The sequence below is a fragment of the Microcebus murinus genome, chromosome 10 (genome assembly GCF_040939455.1).
Source record: "Microcebus murinus isolate Inina chromosome 10, M.murinus_Inina_mat1.0, whole genome shotgun sequence".
NCBI lineage: Eukaryota > Metazoa > Chordata > Mammalia > Primates > Cheirogaleidae > Microcebus > Microcebus murinus.
This window is the reverse complement of record NC_134113.1, coordinates 38,664,592-38,681,457: the sequence shown is the minus strand read 5'-3', so window position 1 is coordinate 38,681,457 and position 16,866 is coordinate 38,664,592. Positions and strand designations below refer to the sequence as shown.

Below are 16,866 nucleotides of genomic sequence, written 5' to 3'. Positions count from 1 at the left end.
TCAGCAAACTGGTTATCATATTTAGATTAAAAGCTATTAGGAATAATACCTGTAAAAGAACCAAGAACTCAAGAAATGCTAAATGCTAATGTTAAATGAACCAGTGAAATATAATAAATTTTTTCTTGATTTAAAATCACATCATTTGCATGCAGATTATAAATAAATAAACAATTAACCACACTTTTACCAGAGTCCTGTGGCTGCATTTTTAGACACACCACATGTAAATGAATTGGAAATAGCACATTAAAAATATTAGTGGAAACTGAAAGGTGCCATTCTGTATTTAGTCTGTACTTGAAATATTAAGGTTTACTAAAATCCACTTTTATTATTGAAATACAGAAACTAAGAACGAAATCTCAATATGTATTGTTTATCATAAGAGTTCATATCCAGAACTCATTTTGACTTTTGGGGGGAAAAAAAACACTGAGAAATATGCCCTCGTGTTTATAGATTTATATTTGCTGCAGGTGTGTGGTACTGGTTCTTCTCATCTTGCTTTCCCTTTTCTCTCTTTTCTTTAAATATTTTGTTCTCTCAGCATTATATGATTTTTCCTTTGTAGAATAAGATTTTATATGAATAGAATGATCTAATGTGACCATCAATGAAAGAAACTGGATGGAAGACAGAATGTGCTATTCCTAAAATAGTAATTGCTTGCCATTGGTATAAATGTATCATCAATGTATTTGTTTTATTTTTGAAAAGGAATTGCAGCAGTATCTAGCTAACCTGGCTGAACAATGCAGTGCTGATAATAACAGCGTGGAGCTTCCAGTTGTAATAATTCTTGATAATCTTCATCATGTGGGCTCTCTGAGTGATATCTTCAATGGTTTCCTTAATTGTAAATACAACAAATGGTATGCTTTTCAAATATTTTGAATAATCAAATATAAAAAAATAGTGTTTAAATTTGCTTTTTTTGTACTTTTATATATATTTTTGCCTTTAAAATTCATTTTACTTTTTAATATTTATTCATTTTTTAAATTGACAAAATTGTATATATTTACTATGTACTACATAATGTTTTAAAGCAAATATACACTGTAGAATGATTAAATCTAGCTAATTAACATATTTAGTACCTCATATAATTATTATTTTTATACTTACAGTGGATGCCATTAATTTGAGAAACCCTCATTAATATAATACCATATTTCCAAAGAATCCATGTGCATTTCTTAAAATATCTATTTATTCATTCAACAACTATGTCCCAGGCACTTTTATGGAAACATACTTCCTTGATAATGCTGGCATCTGAATGTCTGGGAGACAATTATCAAAGATGGAATAGTTTGAATTCAAAAAATTAAGAACTATATGGAGCCGTTAGAGCTCTGGTTTCATTCTCAGCTCATATCAAAGTTTAAAGTCAACATTTCTATATAGATAAATTTAATACATTTATATATAGTCCCATCCATTAATAGGTTTATTTCAAATATATACAATAAAATAAAAGGTTAACACTGGGTTTTAAAAAATCTGAAAACCCACTTAGCGTAGCATGGCCTCTAAAGAAAGGACGGATAAGAACATCAACATAAATGATATTAATTTTAATGTGACAAATATCCCAATTATCTCTGATTTAGAGATAAAAAAGTTATACATCAGCATAAAATAAAGATTAAAAGAAGAATAGAAATCCTCTCATGTTATTAATAATCTTTAACATAACTATAAAATATGTAAAAAGTAATGAATTTCATTATAAGCATAAGAGTTATAAGATGTTAGAATGGGACAAGACCATTGTGATTATTCTGTCTAAACTCTTTATTCTTTACTCTAACGTGGGCTCAGAGACAGAAAATACCTGCCTCAGTGGCAGAGCTGAAATTAGAACCCCAAGTGTTCATTTCCAGTCCAATGATTTTTGTCATTCTCCAGTTTAACATTACAAAATTACCCTTTTAAAGACTAGTGTTAAAATGGAATAATCTATATTTATCTTAATAGTGTATAAGACAATTTTAATGGACTAATTGTTTTTATCTGCAGTATATCTAAATTTTGTATTTATGTTTCCTAGTCCATATATTATTGGAACAATGAATCAGGGAGTTTCTTCATCACCAAATCTAGAGCTGCATCACAATTTCAGGTAAAGATAAGTTGAAGCTTATGGGTGTGTGTGTTCTTTCAGTCTGTTTTTAGTGGTGGTTTTTCTATTTGTATGTTGACAAATCCTGCCAGTGGTGACCTGTGGTGTGAAAATAATTCTCACTTTTTCTGAAACTCTTTCTCAAGCAAACATTTTGTGATCCTCAATCTGTAATCAGAAGTGTTTCTTTAAAGAAAAGGAATTTTTTTTTTTCTGCTCACCATGTCCCCGGCTAAAGTAGAGCACTTTCCTTCTAAGTGTGAGAAATGTGAAGAGAGTTCCTATTTCAGGATTTGTGATTTTCCTACAGAAAAGTGTTGAGCATGTAGACACCCACTCACTTCTGACGCACATGAGCTCCTTTTTAGCTCAAAAAGTGGAGTTAGCTACATTATAATTTCTACTGTTAATAGACTTCCTAACTCCTTTGATCATTAAAATGTGGACACCAATTGAAATAGGAACATTATTACTTTATGTTGGAAAAACATTGTGGACCTAAAATTTAATTTACATAAAAATTTCTTAATTATTATTTTTTATAGGTGGGTATTATGTGCAAATCACACAGAACCAGTGAAAGGCTTTTTGGGCAGATACCTTCGAAGAAAACTGATAGAGATAGAAATTGAAAGGAACATACGCAATAATGACCTAGTCAAAATAATAGATTGGATTCCTAAGACATGGCATCATCTCAACAGTTTTTTGGAAACCCACAGTTCTTCTGACGTTACGATTGGTGAGTTCCAAAATTACAATATGCCATTTTCCAGGAACTAAGAGTACTTGGTAAAGATGGCCAGATTGGATGGTGGAAAATAACAAGCATAGCTACACTTTTTTCAAGTGCATAAAGATTTAAGTTTACTTTTTTTCTCTTCTGAAAGTTTGCTTGCTTCTTAGCTTTATATCTCCAATTAGATACATTTTATCTGACAATTATGGTTTACTAAAATGTTACTGAGATCAAATAAGTTCAATATGGACAATATCCAAAAGTCAGATAGCCATTGGAAATAAATAGTATCTGTTTAAGGTACTTTTAATGCTAAAAACAAATTTTAGCTAATAGCTCATATCAAGAATAGTTGTGAGAGATTTTAGTTAGAGATAACTTACATGTCTTATAGATAATTTAGGTGTTTTATATTTTTCATGAAGACAAAACTGTTTGAATTATTTCTTTTTAGTTGGCATAAATGCATACTTCTGTATTCTTTCTTAAATTGCACGTACAGAATCCCTTTACCATTGTTATAGATCATAAAAATTTACTTAACAACAGACACAGTGGAGATTAGAAAGAAGAATTCTACACTGGGATCAGAATACCGATGCTAAGGCCCAGTTCTACAAATAATGACATATTTTATGTTTGGCAGTTCATTTCAGCACAGCTTTGTTGTTGTAAAATACAGGTTGACTGGATTATGATCTTTATGATTTCTGCTAACTCTAAAATATTGTGCTTTAGATAAATATTTTATTACAAAAGAAAGGAGAAGCCAGAAGATTGGATCTTCAGTAAACTTACATTAATAATAATCAAACTGGCCAAGATTATAATTCTCTAAGAATCTTGGAACAAAATACTAAATCCTCCAAAATAATGTCTAACTATGTGTCTAGATTGTTAAATATAATGCTTCTGAAAAATGTTTTCTTATTTGTTTTTTCTCAGGTCCCCGACTTTTCCTTCCTTGCCCCATGGATGTAGAAGGTTCTAGAGTGTGGTTCATGGATCTCTGGAACTATTCGTTGGTACCTTATATTCTGGAGGCAGTAAGAGAAGGTCTTCAGGTATAGTATTCAATTTTCATTACTATATTAAAAAACAAAGCAAAAAAAATCATTCTTTTCAAAGTAAAAAACATTCATTTCATTTCAGCCCTTCTCTTTATTTTTAATTTAAAGGTGAAAATATATCACTAATAAGAAAACCCTTTTTCTTCAAAAAAAAATTATCATTCCTTTTCCATCAGTCTTGCTATCTCCTTAAATTGGATTTGAAATTTCATGAAATTGTGGAATTAGAAAACTCTTTATGATGTGTGTAACATAATCACCCACATTATTGTAGAAGAATCCTATTTCCTTTTCAATAACTCAGCCAAGGTTTAGGCAGTTTTTTGCTTAGGTATCTAGTTTCTGGTTTTCACAACTGCTAAGAGAATTAAGATATAATTCATGTTTTCCACATTCTGTCATCTACAATACTGTGTTGTATTTATTTTACTATCTAAAAAAATTGTCATCTACTTTTTGTTCTTTCACTCTCTTTTACTATCATGTTCTCTTCATCCAATAGAATGGAATGGTGGTATTTAGAGTTTTGACAGAACATGATGAATATTATGAGGATGCTCTGAATCTTCAGAGATAAAGCTAATATCCTAAAGAGTGCTATTGACTCCATATTTACATAACCCAATTTCATGTTTGTAAAGATATGAGCCAATTTAGCCCTACCAAGTAGCTCCAACAAAATAAAAAATTATACCAATGGTTTTTATTTTTCAATTATAACATATCATGTTTTAGGATTCTTCTAAAACTATCATGCTGCTTAGGATAAAATTTGGTCTCTTCAATTTTGATCATTTATACCAAAAAATAATTTTATAAAAATTCATTTGCAATATTTTAGAAATTATAATTTTAAAGTTAATATTTAAATGAATTATTCTCCAGATATAGTTTTGGTATTAATAAACTATAACCTAAGTCTTTATAAATGAAATTCTCCTTATTTCATGATTTCTTGCTGATATATAGAAAGAAAAGGAAGATTCTCCTTATTTCATGATTTCTTGCTGATATATAGAAAGAAAAGGAAGGTATCTAAAAACCCCAAAATGATAATACTAAAAATGCTTAGCTTCCTTAGATCTTATTTTTTAAAGGTGCATGGGTTCTTTTTTTCCATATTTAAATCAATATTATTTATACAATACTATTCTGAGAATTATAATTCTATAAAGCTTCCATTTGGGTTGAAATATAATAACTTAAGTAATAACAGTTTCTCAAACTAAAACTGAGAGATACTTCAAAATTATTTTTAAAAAGAGATAAAAATGTCTCAAGTTCCTTGCTGTGGTTCAGGATGTTTAGTGGTAGGTTAGTGTGAAAGGTGAGTAAAGAGTGGTATAGGGGGGCTTGGGGAAGGGGTGAATCCAGTACATGGGAGGGGAAAAAAATGACAACCTTAGGTGGATAGACAGTTCTCATTGCTATTGAAGACTGTGCTGGACCAGAAAAGTCCATCAGCAGAAAATATTTTTGGGGTGATTCATACATGCCTTCTGGAGGAACAGAAAGCAACAGAATCATATATGCCACAAACCAACCCCTTGGATCTATTGGCAGCAAAGAACCTTGAATTGGAGGAAGAGGTGGAGAAACAAAGCCTTGCAGCAAAGATGAAACTCTGAGTCAGGAGGAATAAAAACAATTTCTTTTGAGATAAAGGCTGTTTCTTTGATGAGGAACCATATGGGGAATGCTCTCTGCCAGATGTTCTAGTTGGAAAAGATGCTAGTGTTGCAATGGATTTTGATTTTTATTCTAGTGATTCTATTTCCTGACATATTGGCAATCAAGTCATCTCATCCTGAATATTTAAATTTCTCTTCTTTCAATTCTTTTTCTATAATATCTATTTCACTTTGAAATACAGCGTTGGACCCATTTAGATTTTCATTGTTCACTTCCAATTTTGCTGTCCTGGATAGTTCTTTAAAAGCCTGGAATCAGTTGATTCTAGACTCGAGTTCTTCTGACATAATTAAGCCTTCTAAGAATGACACATTTTTTCTTCAATTAGTTTAAGTTGTACAGCAAGCTATATTTTACATCTTATTTCTAACTGAGGGAAAACTTCTGCTTCAAAATGAGAGGTATAAAAGAAAAAATTCTAATGATAGCCACCTCTATCTTTATCTCCCAAGGAAATGCACAGACATCAGTACCTAGACTCTGTCCCTTATTTTAGGCAAGGCTGAAAATCTTCTTATAACTTCTCTAAAGGAAGTTCAAAAGAAAATTTCAAAGCAGTCCATAAAGTTTTCATGATGTCAGTGTCCACCATTTTGATTTTGTCTCACTGAACCAAAACAAACCATGAGGAATACTCATCTACCAACAAACCAAAGTTTGTCATCTGGTGATCAGGATTGTTCTTGGTAGAGCAAGTTAAGGGGAGAGGGGAATTACATTAAGGAACTAGTGTGGCCATGTTACTGTCCCCTTCTCTTAATTTTAGCTTTTCTTTCTGTGCTGCTTCTGGCCTTCTACTTTTTGCAGGGTCCCATTAACCTCTTTCTCTTCAGTGTTTCTTTTCTAGTTTAGTTTCAGCTTTCCTTGAAGCTTTAACATGTTTAATGTCTCTTGGATTCATCTTCTTTCCTCTAATGCACTTGCCAGTACTTTCACTAGGCTAGATGATCTCTTTCTTATTGGGTGGGCTCTTTGTCTCCATACAAGTTCTTGCTAAGTTGATGCATGATTTTTCCCATTTCTTCTCTTCTTTTATTAGTAGCCTTATACATAACCAGCTAAAAAGAGTTTTTACAGGAAGCAAGGGGATATATAAGAGGTAGTTGATTAGAGGAAAATGGTTATCAGACAAAGTATCCTTACTCTCAAAGAAAGTTTGAGTGCAAGTGTATTAGGCAGAGATAAATAAGTTTCTTTTCTTTTATTCATCATCTTTTCAAAGTGTACTTTAGTAGAGAACTTTTTATTGTCAAGCATGATTTTTTTCAGTCTTCCATAACTGGAGCTTTTAATTTCAACCTTGAGTTTGCTCTTGGATTGTGAAATTATTTATAACGATAAATGTGGGCAGTTATTTCTGCATGTATTTATGGCAAACCTTCCTTATATTCTCCCCAAATGCTGATTCCAGATGTTCAGCTTTATCTTGTGTAGTCTTGAAGTTAAAATGAGCTATTTAAACAGATACATGTTCAAAGTCTGGCAAATTGTGCACATATACTTAATTCCCTTGAAAGTCCTATAAGAACTCAATGTACAAAATAAAATTTAATTAATCGTTACCTTTTTTACTGAATAAAAATGCCTATTATATGTGCTAATTATGTGATCAACTTTTAGATGTATGGAAAACGCACGCCGTGGGAAGATCCCTCAAAGTGGGTGCTTGACACATACCCATGGAACTCAGCATCTCTGCCTCAGGAGAGCCCAGCATTACTGCAGTTGCGACCAGAAGATGTTGGGTATGAGGGTTGCACATCCACGAAGGAAGCCACAACCTCAAAGCACATTCCACAGACTGACACGGAAGGGGATCCCCTGGTAAGAAACTGATGTTTGATTCTTCATATAAAATCTTGACTATAGTGTGAGGTCATTAGTATTTAGTCATTTGTATCAAAGACATTAGTTATCTGAGGCAATATTTGGGACAATTTTAACTATTACTTTTGGCCTGCTTTTGTTGAATGAAGTTCTTAAAATGAATACCCAACTTGTGTGCTTAAAAAAAAAATCAAGAAATACTGAAACCAGGCTGAACTCTTTGACCATACATTTCCCTTATTATGCATTAAATTGTGTAAATAAATAAATAAATAATTGTAAATATCATGACTGTTTAGTAGGTAATCAAATGGAAACTAAGTTTTGTTCCTAAATAGGAAAACAAAAAGAGTATGATATGATGTATACTTGGAGAACTAAAGAATATTTACATATCTTAACTAGCCTGACTAAAGTTAAAATTACTCTTTTGTTGCTTACAGTAGAGAAAGATAAACTGACTTGGAAATCAAAGGGAAGTTATTCTTTATTTCTTAAAATACTAGAATAATTTTAATAAACATCTATAAAACTTCAAAGTATGAATATTCTGAAAATACTAAATGCATGGTATTACTAGAGAAAAAGACTATTTTAATTTATTTTTATATATTACTTTCTATATACTGGTATTAAATACTATGTGTTTGTTAGGTCACCATTCTATGACTAAAGAGATTATTGAACTTGTACAACAAATACAAAAAAAATGATACTGAATTAAAAGCCATTTTGTTACTTCAAACAAATGAACTCAAAAAGGAAATGATTAAAAATCATAATCTATGACTATACCCAAGGACATAAAATGACTTGATATTTTATGGAATGCTCTTGCATCAACAACCTTGAAACATACACATCATCATCTCAGCTGATCATTCTAACATTTTAGGAGTTACGTGTGGGAAATCTGATAAACTTCCAAGATCCTCTCCCCAGCAAAATGTACACACACAAGAAAATTTCCCTGCTATTTTAAGATTTCCATAAAGTCACAGAAGTATACACATAGATCTACCTAGAGTCCAGGGATTCCCTATTTAATATTTCTGATTGAGGTTATAAATTCTATAAGGGCCCAGACATATATTTATAACATGGTACCTGGCCCTTTAAATGATATTTATACATGGTTAGAAATCAACTGTGGTGGTAAAATTGGTTTGAATCCAGCATAATTGTGAGCATACACTAAATAATTACTGATAGATTGGTTAAAATTTAATAAAGCTAAGCTTTAGAATTCAAATATAGATTATTTAATCTGAATTTTTTATAAATTCTAGTCCTACTACTACAATTTTGGTACACTATTTCTGTTTCAGATAAAGAGAGATATTTATGGGGTTTGTTTTCAGTGTTAGTCTGAAGAGCATGCAACTCTCCCATTTCCCACAGTCCAGGTCAGCTAACCTCATTAAGCACTCTTTTCCTTAGTTCTTTTTCCCCCCAGCATATTATGGGGGTATAAATGTTAAGGTTACATATATTGCCCTTGCCTCCCATGCCCCCCCTTAGTCAGAGCTTCAAGCATGCCCATTCCCTTTTTCCCTAGTTCTGAATGCTCTTTCCTTCAAGTATGAGAAAGAGATACAGGATTTCCCATTCTGGCATGAAAATTGGGCTGGAAAATTCCTAGTTCCTACTTTTCTGCTCTACTGAACATCTTAAGAAACAAGGAGTTTTGATATCTTGCATCCTGAATGGAAAAAGATATCATTGAAAAATAATTATTTGCATCATGCATATTCTCCTAAGAAAATGGATATTCTCCATCTGCTTTTATTTCTATGTATATCTATGATTTCTGATAAAAGGCAAAATGTTTGCAGAAATCCTAGCAACAAAATCCATAATTTTGTGTCAGAAATCTGGTTTTGAATCTGAACAAGGATACAAGTTTTTGGTATATCTTGTATTGTTTTAATAATGGAATGTGTATTCATCATTAACAATGATCTGAAGGTTAATAAGTATGTACTTAGTGGTAAGAACTGGTGATCAGGAAGTAAATAAGATATCATTTCTTATCTCAAGAAGGCCACAGCCTAGTAGTGGAGAGATACGTCTACCTATATAAGCTACAGTAAAATAATAATAGAGGTAAATGCTAGGTAAAGTTGTGGGTCTACTGAAGAAGTGATTATAAGAAGCTTCACAAAGGAGATGCTTGAGCTCTTGAAGGATGAATAGCAGCTCATCATATGGTTGGAGGGAGAATATATAAAATTAAGGAAACAGCATGTGAAATATTATCGAGCAGTATAATAAAAATGATGCATTTGGGGAACTATTACAAATTAGTGGGAGGAATGAAAACTACAGAAGTATACAATTGTAAGATCATGCTGAGCCTTATTTATCTTTATAGTAAATTAAAACTTCGTCACATAGAGAATGGAGAGCCACCAGAGCTTTTTGAGGTGTGGCTTACCTAGTTAGATTTGCAATTTCTAAAGATCACTTTCATAACAGAGTAGAGGACAGACTGAAGGAGAGAGGATGTAAGCTGGGAGACTGGCAGACCTGTAAGTGTCAGAGATGATACCAAGGTGTTAAAAATGATAGACATTATATTTATGATTATGGGTGTCTTAGTCCATTTAGTGTTGCTATAACAGGGTACCTGAGGCTGGATAATTTATAAAGAAAAGAGGTTCATTTTGCTCATGATTCTGGTGGCTGGAAAGTCCAGGATTGTGCAGCTGCATTAGGTGAGGACCTCATGCTGCTTCAACTCATGATGGAAAGCAGAAGAGGAGCAGGAGTATGCAAAGAGATCACATGGTAAGAGAGGAAGCCAGGCTCTTTTTAACAACCTGCTCTTGTGAGGGAACTAATCTGTTCTTACTAGAGTGAGAACTCACTCCCCACCACTGGAAGAGCATTACCTAATCATGAGGAATCTACCCCTATAATCCAAATACCTTCTAGTAGGCCCCATCTCCCAACACTGCCACGGTGAAGATCAAATTTCAACATGAATTTTGGCAGGGGAAAACTATATCCAAGTCATAGCAATGGGAATGGGGATGAAATAGGGAAGAAGAGAAGGGAGAAATACTTTTGTAGAGGTTGATGATCTATCAGAATGATGATTGAATCATATATAACCTTACATCCCTCTGTAATCTCATTTGATTTGAATTCACAAAGTACCCCTTAGGAGGCAAAGTAAATCCTGTTGCATTTATTTATTATGAATCTGAGATGTGGAACTTATTGTAATAGAACATATTTACTATATGGCACCATGTTCAAAACTTAAGACTTTAATAATACTATTATTATACAATAAAACTTTTACAACATTCAGCATTCAAGTATTTTCAAACATTTGTGACTGAGATACAATCATGTCTTTTATTTTTTTTATGTTATTTATTTTTTTTGAGACAGGGTCTCACTTTGTTGCCCAGGCTAGAGTGAGTGCCGTGGCGTCAGCCTGGCTCACAGCAACCTCAATCTCCGGGGCTCAGCAATCCTACTGCCTCACCCTCCCGGGACTACAGGCATGCACCACCATGCCTGGCTAATTTTTTGTATATATATTTTTAGTTGGTCAATTAATTTATTTCTATTTTTGGTAGAGACAGGGTCTCGCTCAGGCTGGTTTCGAACTCCTGACCTTGAACAATCCGCCCGCCTCGGCCTCCCAAAGCGCTAGGATTACAGGCGTGAGCCACCACACCCGGCCAATCATGTCTTTTAAAACAAACATCATTAACTGTTTCTACTCTTTGTAAATCAGTAGGATGCTCAAAACACACAGTTCTGTTATATAAATCAGCTCCACCCAAATAATTGAACATATAGCCAGCTACTAATGGGGATGGATTATTGACAAAAGAAAGGAGGGAGGGAATATGAATGTACATGAAAGTGAGGGTGTGTTGGGAGAGAGGGAGAGAGAAGAAACAGAGAAGGGAGAGAAAGAAACTATTGATGGAGACATTTGGATTTTTGACTTACTGGGTTTACTTACTGAGTTTACTTACTGGGTTGAGAGGTTATCACCAACTATTTTTATTTTATATCCTAATGTATCTGTATATTCACGGAGTTAGACTGAAAATTAGGTTAAAAATATTATGCTCAAGACTATTAAAATAACTTTAAAGTATACTATATGTGTAGCCTGTCAGGAAACATTCCTGCTGAAGTTGATGATTTCTAGTTTATCATTTATTTTATAAGCATTGATTGAACACTCATTTTACACTGAGCACACAAACATGATAGCATAACATATAACCAGGCAATCCTCTTTTAGATTTCTCCTTTCTATTACTCTAAGTTGGAAAATAAAAAATCAACTTTGATTACTTCATAAAATAATAAAATAAAATTAGTATGCATTAGGCAATATAAAAATTATTACAACTTATAGAAAACCTTGATGAGAAAAACAAGTCCACTACCCTCATGATGATAATGCATCAATTTTTCTGTGCTTTCTAAAATCATTAAACCGTTTATCCACAATTTGCTTTCAATCAATCTTTTTTTTTCCAACTTCGATCTCTAACAGTGGAACTCTAGATCTATCAAAATCCAAGCAATTTGCTGCTTTTTATTTTGTAATACACAGAAATTCTAGCTGCCTTTCCCACCAGGTGCTTTCACACATATGTCCCTCTGAATAGAACAAACATTACCATTCTCCTATAAGCCTGGGAAACTTGAGACAGCCGCTATTGTTCCAGAAGGTGGTTTTTGTTTTCAGTGATAGATCAATCATATTTTAGCCAGAAATTCAACAACAAAACTTGACAGCGATTCTTTCCTTCTCCCTCTTCAAATGCTCATGGTCCGCTTCATTCAGTCACCTCCTCTCGAGGTCAGCTCCTAAGCAGCAGATGGTGTGCTTGTGTGCAGCAGCTGGCTTCATTCCACTCCATCCCCTCCTTCTCCCGAGGGACCGCATGCGTGTGCCTGCGTGTGCGCCTGTGTGTGTATGAACATTCACGACTTTCAGTTGCCATTCAATGCTTTCTGCCTCTCCCAGCCAAAAAGCTGGGAAGCTTGGCGTACTCTCCAGCAATGAACCCAGATGTCCAGCTGTGATACAGTTTCCATTCCAGTGTCCCTGCTGGAGCAGTATTCATTCACAACCCCAAATAAAAGAGTTATCTGCAAGCCCTGTTTTGTCCTTATGGTTCAGTGTTACAGTCATATTTGGGGGCAAGGGTGGAGGAGCCAGAGGCAATGAGTGAAAAATCTAAAATTATTTTCCCGTTTCACTAGGATGGGATGAGATGGTTCTTCAGCGTGGCTCAGGTCCTTGTTTTTTATGGGGCTGGCTTGCTCAGTGCATCATTGCCTACATCGATGTCTCTGTTTTCTTTCTTCAGATGAATATGCTAATGAAACTCCAAGAAGCAGCCAATTTGGGCACACAAAGCTGCGACAGCGAAAGCACCAGCCACCGTGAAGACATTTTGGATTCATCTCTTGAATCTACCCTCTAAAGGGTGTAAAAAAGTTGGGGGGAAAGACTATGCTTTTACAAAATGTTTGAAAAGAAAGGTATTTTCACTAAACCACTGCCAGTATAAAAGCACCCTGTCAAGGGCTCTGACCCAGAGTCGTGGTCTCCAAGGAGGCAGCAGAATTAAGTCTGAACCGCCAAGATGCTAAATCGAAATGGAAGCTTAACTTTATTTTATTTCTAAGCATTTTTATATTCACGGAGTGATAGAAAGCTCCATTGCGCAACTGGAAAGGACCCCAATGACAGGGCAACTGAATAGATTGCACATGGGTTAGCCAAACTGGACTTTCTTTTTTTTTCCTCTTTCAAAGTTTACAATGCAGACCTTTTTTTGTCCCTTCCTTTTGTTTCCTCTGCGGGGCTGTTTGTTCTCCCTTAGGTAGGGTCCATTCTTCTAACTCGTCCAACCTCCTTTGTGCCACATGGTGCTGGGCACAGGGCTCCAGTAGTGTTTGTGTTGTGCGCTCACCCCATTCCAAAATGAATCCGAGAGGCCAGTCCTCCATAAGCACAAATGGAATTGTGCAACCACCAGAAAAACACTACTGTGGCAAACTGGAGAAGTGCCAATTTAATTCTGACTGCCATGTTCTCATGATGTGCTCCACCAACTTTTTAGTATATGAGTCACAGGTTTTATAAGATTGTTTTTATCACAGTGGTCTTTTTAAACCACCTGCCCACTCCCTTAACAAGAGTTTTATACCAATTATTAGTCAACACTGACAAAAGGCTTTTTTAGGGCTTTATTTGTTTGAGCCTTTTCAGTGAAAGAAGGAACATTTCCTATGGTGCTGTCTCACTGCCTTAAAACAGATTTCTACAACAGTTGAACAGTTGGTTTAAATCCTAAACCATTGCTAATTTCCACTGTCTTTTCATTTACAGCCAAGCAACACCAGTTAACAGTAGCCTCATCTCTATATATCTTTCTCTCTCTCTCTTTTTTTTTTCCTGAAGAAATGGATAGGAGAAAGATCAGTATTTTTACCTTGTGAATAGATTGCTTTGCCTATCCTCCAAAATATTCCAGTAACCCAGAGACCCTCTTTGACCGTCACTTAAAAGCTGAGACATGTGGCGAAATTCTATCCAGTTCGAAGTGAGTTTCAGAAGGCGGGAGATTTTGAATTTTTATCCAGCAGAGCTGGAAGCACTAGATGCAGCATGAGCACAACTATTCGGCTTTCCTTCCCTATTCTTTTTTTTTTTTTTTTAATTCATTTTGACGCATGTTGTTTTGATTGCTATTGTTGTACATGAGAAATTCAGCATTAAAGAACACTGAAGCAGTAAAGTCACTGTGGAAGAGGAAGCGTTTATACTGTAAAAGGTTAGATTTGCACAGTCTACTGGGTAGGTATTGTAAATAATAATTTTTAAAACTTGCACAAGTCAAAACAAACACAAACAAAATTGTATTTTATCCTGTTGGTGTTAAGAGGTGTTTCACTTGCTGAGATTTCCTGTACGTTGCAAACAAATACAGAATGCAAACCCTCAAAGCTGTTATTATCTGGTGTGTTTGTCCTGTATTTACAGTTGTTATGACTATGCAGGAGCTATCAGTGCTAGAGTGAGCATGCTTCAAAACTGTACATGAAGCCAGTATATTTTTGGATAAGTAAAACTGTCTGAAAGTACATCTGTCCTGGCAGGCTTTAAAGAGCGTGCATGAAAACTGATCAGAGTCATTGGAGAAGTTACCACCACACACAGAGGACAGGTTTTAAGTTTATAAAACCCAAGGGCTAGGCCATGGTGTAGACTTGTTCTATGCATGTGAAAATGTGTTACTTTTAGGACGTGTAATCGGTGCTACTCTCTGTGACCACTCATGGGTCAGTTGCTATAAAATAACAACAACAACAACAACAACACAAGACATCTGTGCAGTTTTCAGAGTGTCGCTAAGTGTATAGGTCCTTACACGGTGCTATTGCCCTAAGGGAAATCCGAACTGAATTTATGCACATAGAATCGTCACCCTGACTTTGAAGCCTCAAACATGGATCAAATCTGTTGTGAAACATCAATATATGTAGCTGGATGAGTGACTAGTTGCCCTTGTATAATATGTGATCTAAGAAAATTGCTAATCTTTCCCTGCCATTTTGAGAAACGCAGTCCAAACATGAGCATAAACAGAATTTCCTGCAATACATCCCAGTAGGTCCACCTAGTTTACAACTTAAACTAGTTTGTGAAACATTTGTCTGTATACATTTTATATTTTGTACATTTTTGATGTAACATATCATGTAAATAGGCAGAAACAGTGAAATAAATCATCTGAAAAGTTTTTGTAGTCTTTGTAAAGCCCCAAACAATAAGTACTTGGTGTCAATGGACTTAACTGGATGATGTATTTTCTATTGGTTTATTGTTCCTCTAGCTTGTAAACCAGCTTGCATATATTTTTTTGCAAATGTGCACCCTGTATCTGTCTAAATTATTACTTTGCCATTAAAGTGGAATTATTTATTGACAACAAAGTGTGGTGTCTATGTATGGAAAAAATTGAATAATAATGCACCAAGAAGTGTCAAGCTTTAAAATGTTTCTTGTACTATTAATATACCATCAATAGGGATGTATGGTAATTTATATTTTATATACATCATAGAAAGGGCCTAAAAGCTTTTAAGTAAACAAAGGCAATAGGTTTATCTTTCAAAATGAAAGTTATTTATTCAGTGGACATTTTTAGAAAACCCTGAATAGTCTTCCTAAATGCCTAATGATAAATAAGAATTAACATAAAATAAAATGTTGATATACACTGAGTTAGATCAATTCATTAAATGCTTCTTTGTTTTTATTTCATTAAATTTTCTTTTGACCTTTTAGCTCCAAAAATTAAAGCAAAATAATTCTTTGGGTGGTAGTTTAAAAAAAAAACAGAGAAGATTACAAAAAGTAAAAGGAACTCCTTTTAAAATTATAATTTCTTTCAAAGTATCATGGGTTTCTCTTGAACCTCAATAATTGGAATGCATATATGGATGGTATAAGTAGAGTTTTAATTCTAAAAGCAGGAAAGCTTTTGATATGGAATAGTTGTGGAGCAAAAAAAGAGAAGTATTAGTTAAAATGGGCCAATCATCCATAGTGAATTATAATCAGCACATTTGTTCCTTCACTTAGTTTGGGAGATACAGGAAATTTCCACAATCCATTTTATTCAAATAAATATTGAATTAATCCAAAACTTAAATACAATTGTGCTAAATGCAATATCAGGCTGCATAAGAATTAGTCCCAATGCTGTCATTCTTCTCTGCGTGACCTTGGCCAATTTACTCAAACTCTATGTGCTTCATTTTCCTCACCCATAAAGTGATGATAATAATAGTATCTACCTCTCACAGATTACTGTGAAGATCAAATGGGTTATTACATGCACATGTCTTGAATAGTGCCTAGTCCTCCAGACATTATAGCTGCTGTAACCACCATTATTATATAACAATAATAACTATGATATATTTATTATTCTATTTTCATTCTTGAGAATAATTATGTAGAGAAATTTAACTTATTTTTAAATAGTTTTTTAAGGAATATATCTTTTAACTCATTTTCCTCATTTATAAAGTGGGGATAGCAATAGTACTACCTCACAAGGCTGCTGAGAAGATTGAGTTTAGATCTGGAAAGCATTTAGAACAATACCTACCATTCAGGAAATTATCAGTAAGTATTAGCTGCTATATTAATCCTGCTATTAAAATAAATGAATAATATTAAAAGTATAAAATATTCTCAGGATTCAATTTATTCATCTGTATAATGGGATAATTATAGTATTTACTCATAATATCATTTTGAAGAGTGAATACTTTAAGATACATAGATCACTCAAAAGTGTATGCCACACCTTAAATGTTGTATGTGTTATTTATTATTA

At 33.9% G+C, this 16,866-nt stretch overlaps 1 protein-coding gene across 2 annotated transcripts in view; it reads left to right on the top strand.

Moving 5' to 3' along the window:
* The window catches only part of LOC105863359 (neuron navigator 3), a 162,685-nt gene extending 146,208 nt beyond the window's left edge, over nt 1-16,477 (top strand). For both annotated transcript variants that reach the window (XM_076007150.1, XM_076007149.1), the window contains 6 exons: nt 721-875; nt 2,060-2,131; nt 2,677-2,873; nt 3,816-3,934; nt 7,253-7,456; nt 12,817-16,477. In XM_076007150.1, coding sequence (XP_075863265.1) covers nt 721-875; nt 2,060-2,131; nt 2,677-2,873; nt 3,816-3,934; nt 7,253-7,456; nt 12,817-12,933 — 864 coding nt within the window. In that variant the 3' untranslated portion in view covers nt 12,934-16,477. The remainder of the gene's footprint in view (nt 1-720; nt 876-2,059; nt 2,132-2,676; nt 2,874-3,815; nt 3,935-7,252; nt 7,457-12,816) is intronic.
* Nucleotides 16,478-16,866: the final 389 nt, after the last annotated feature.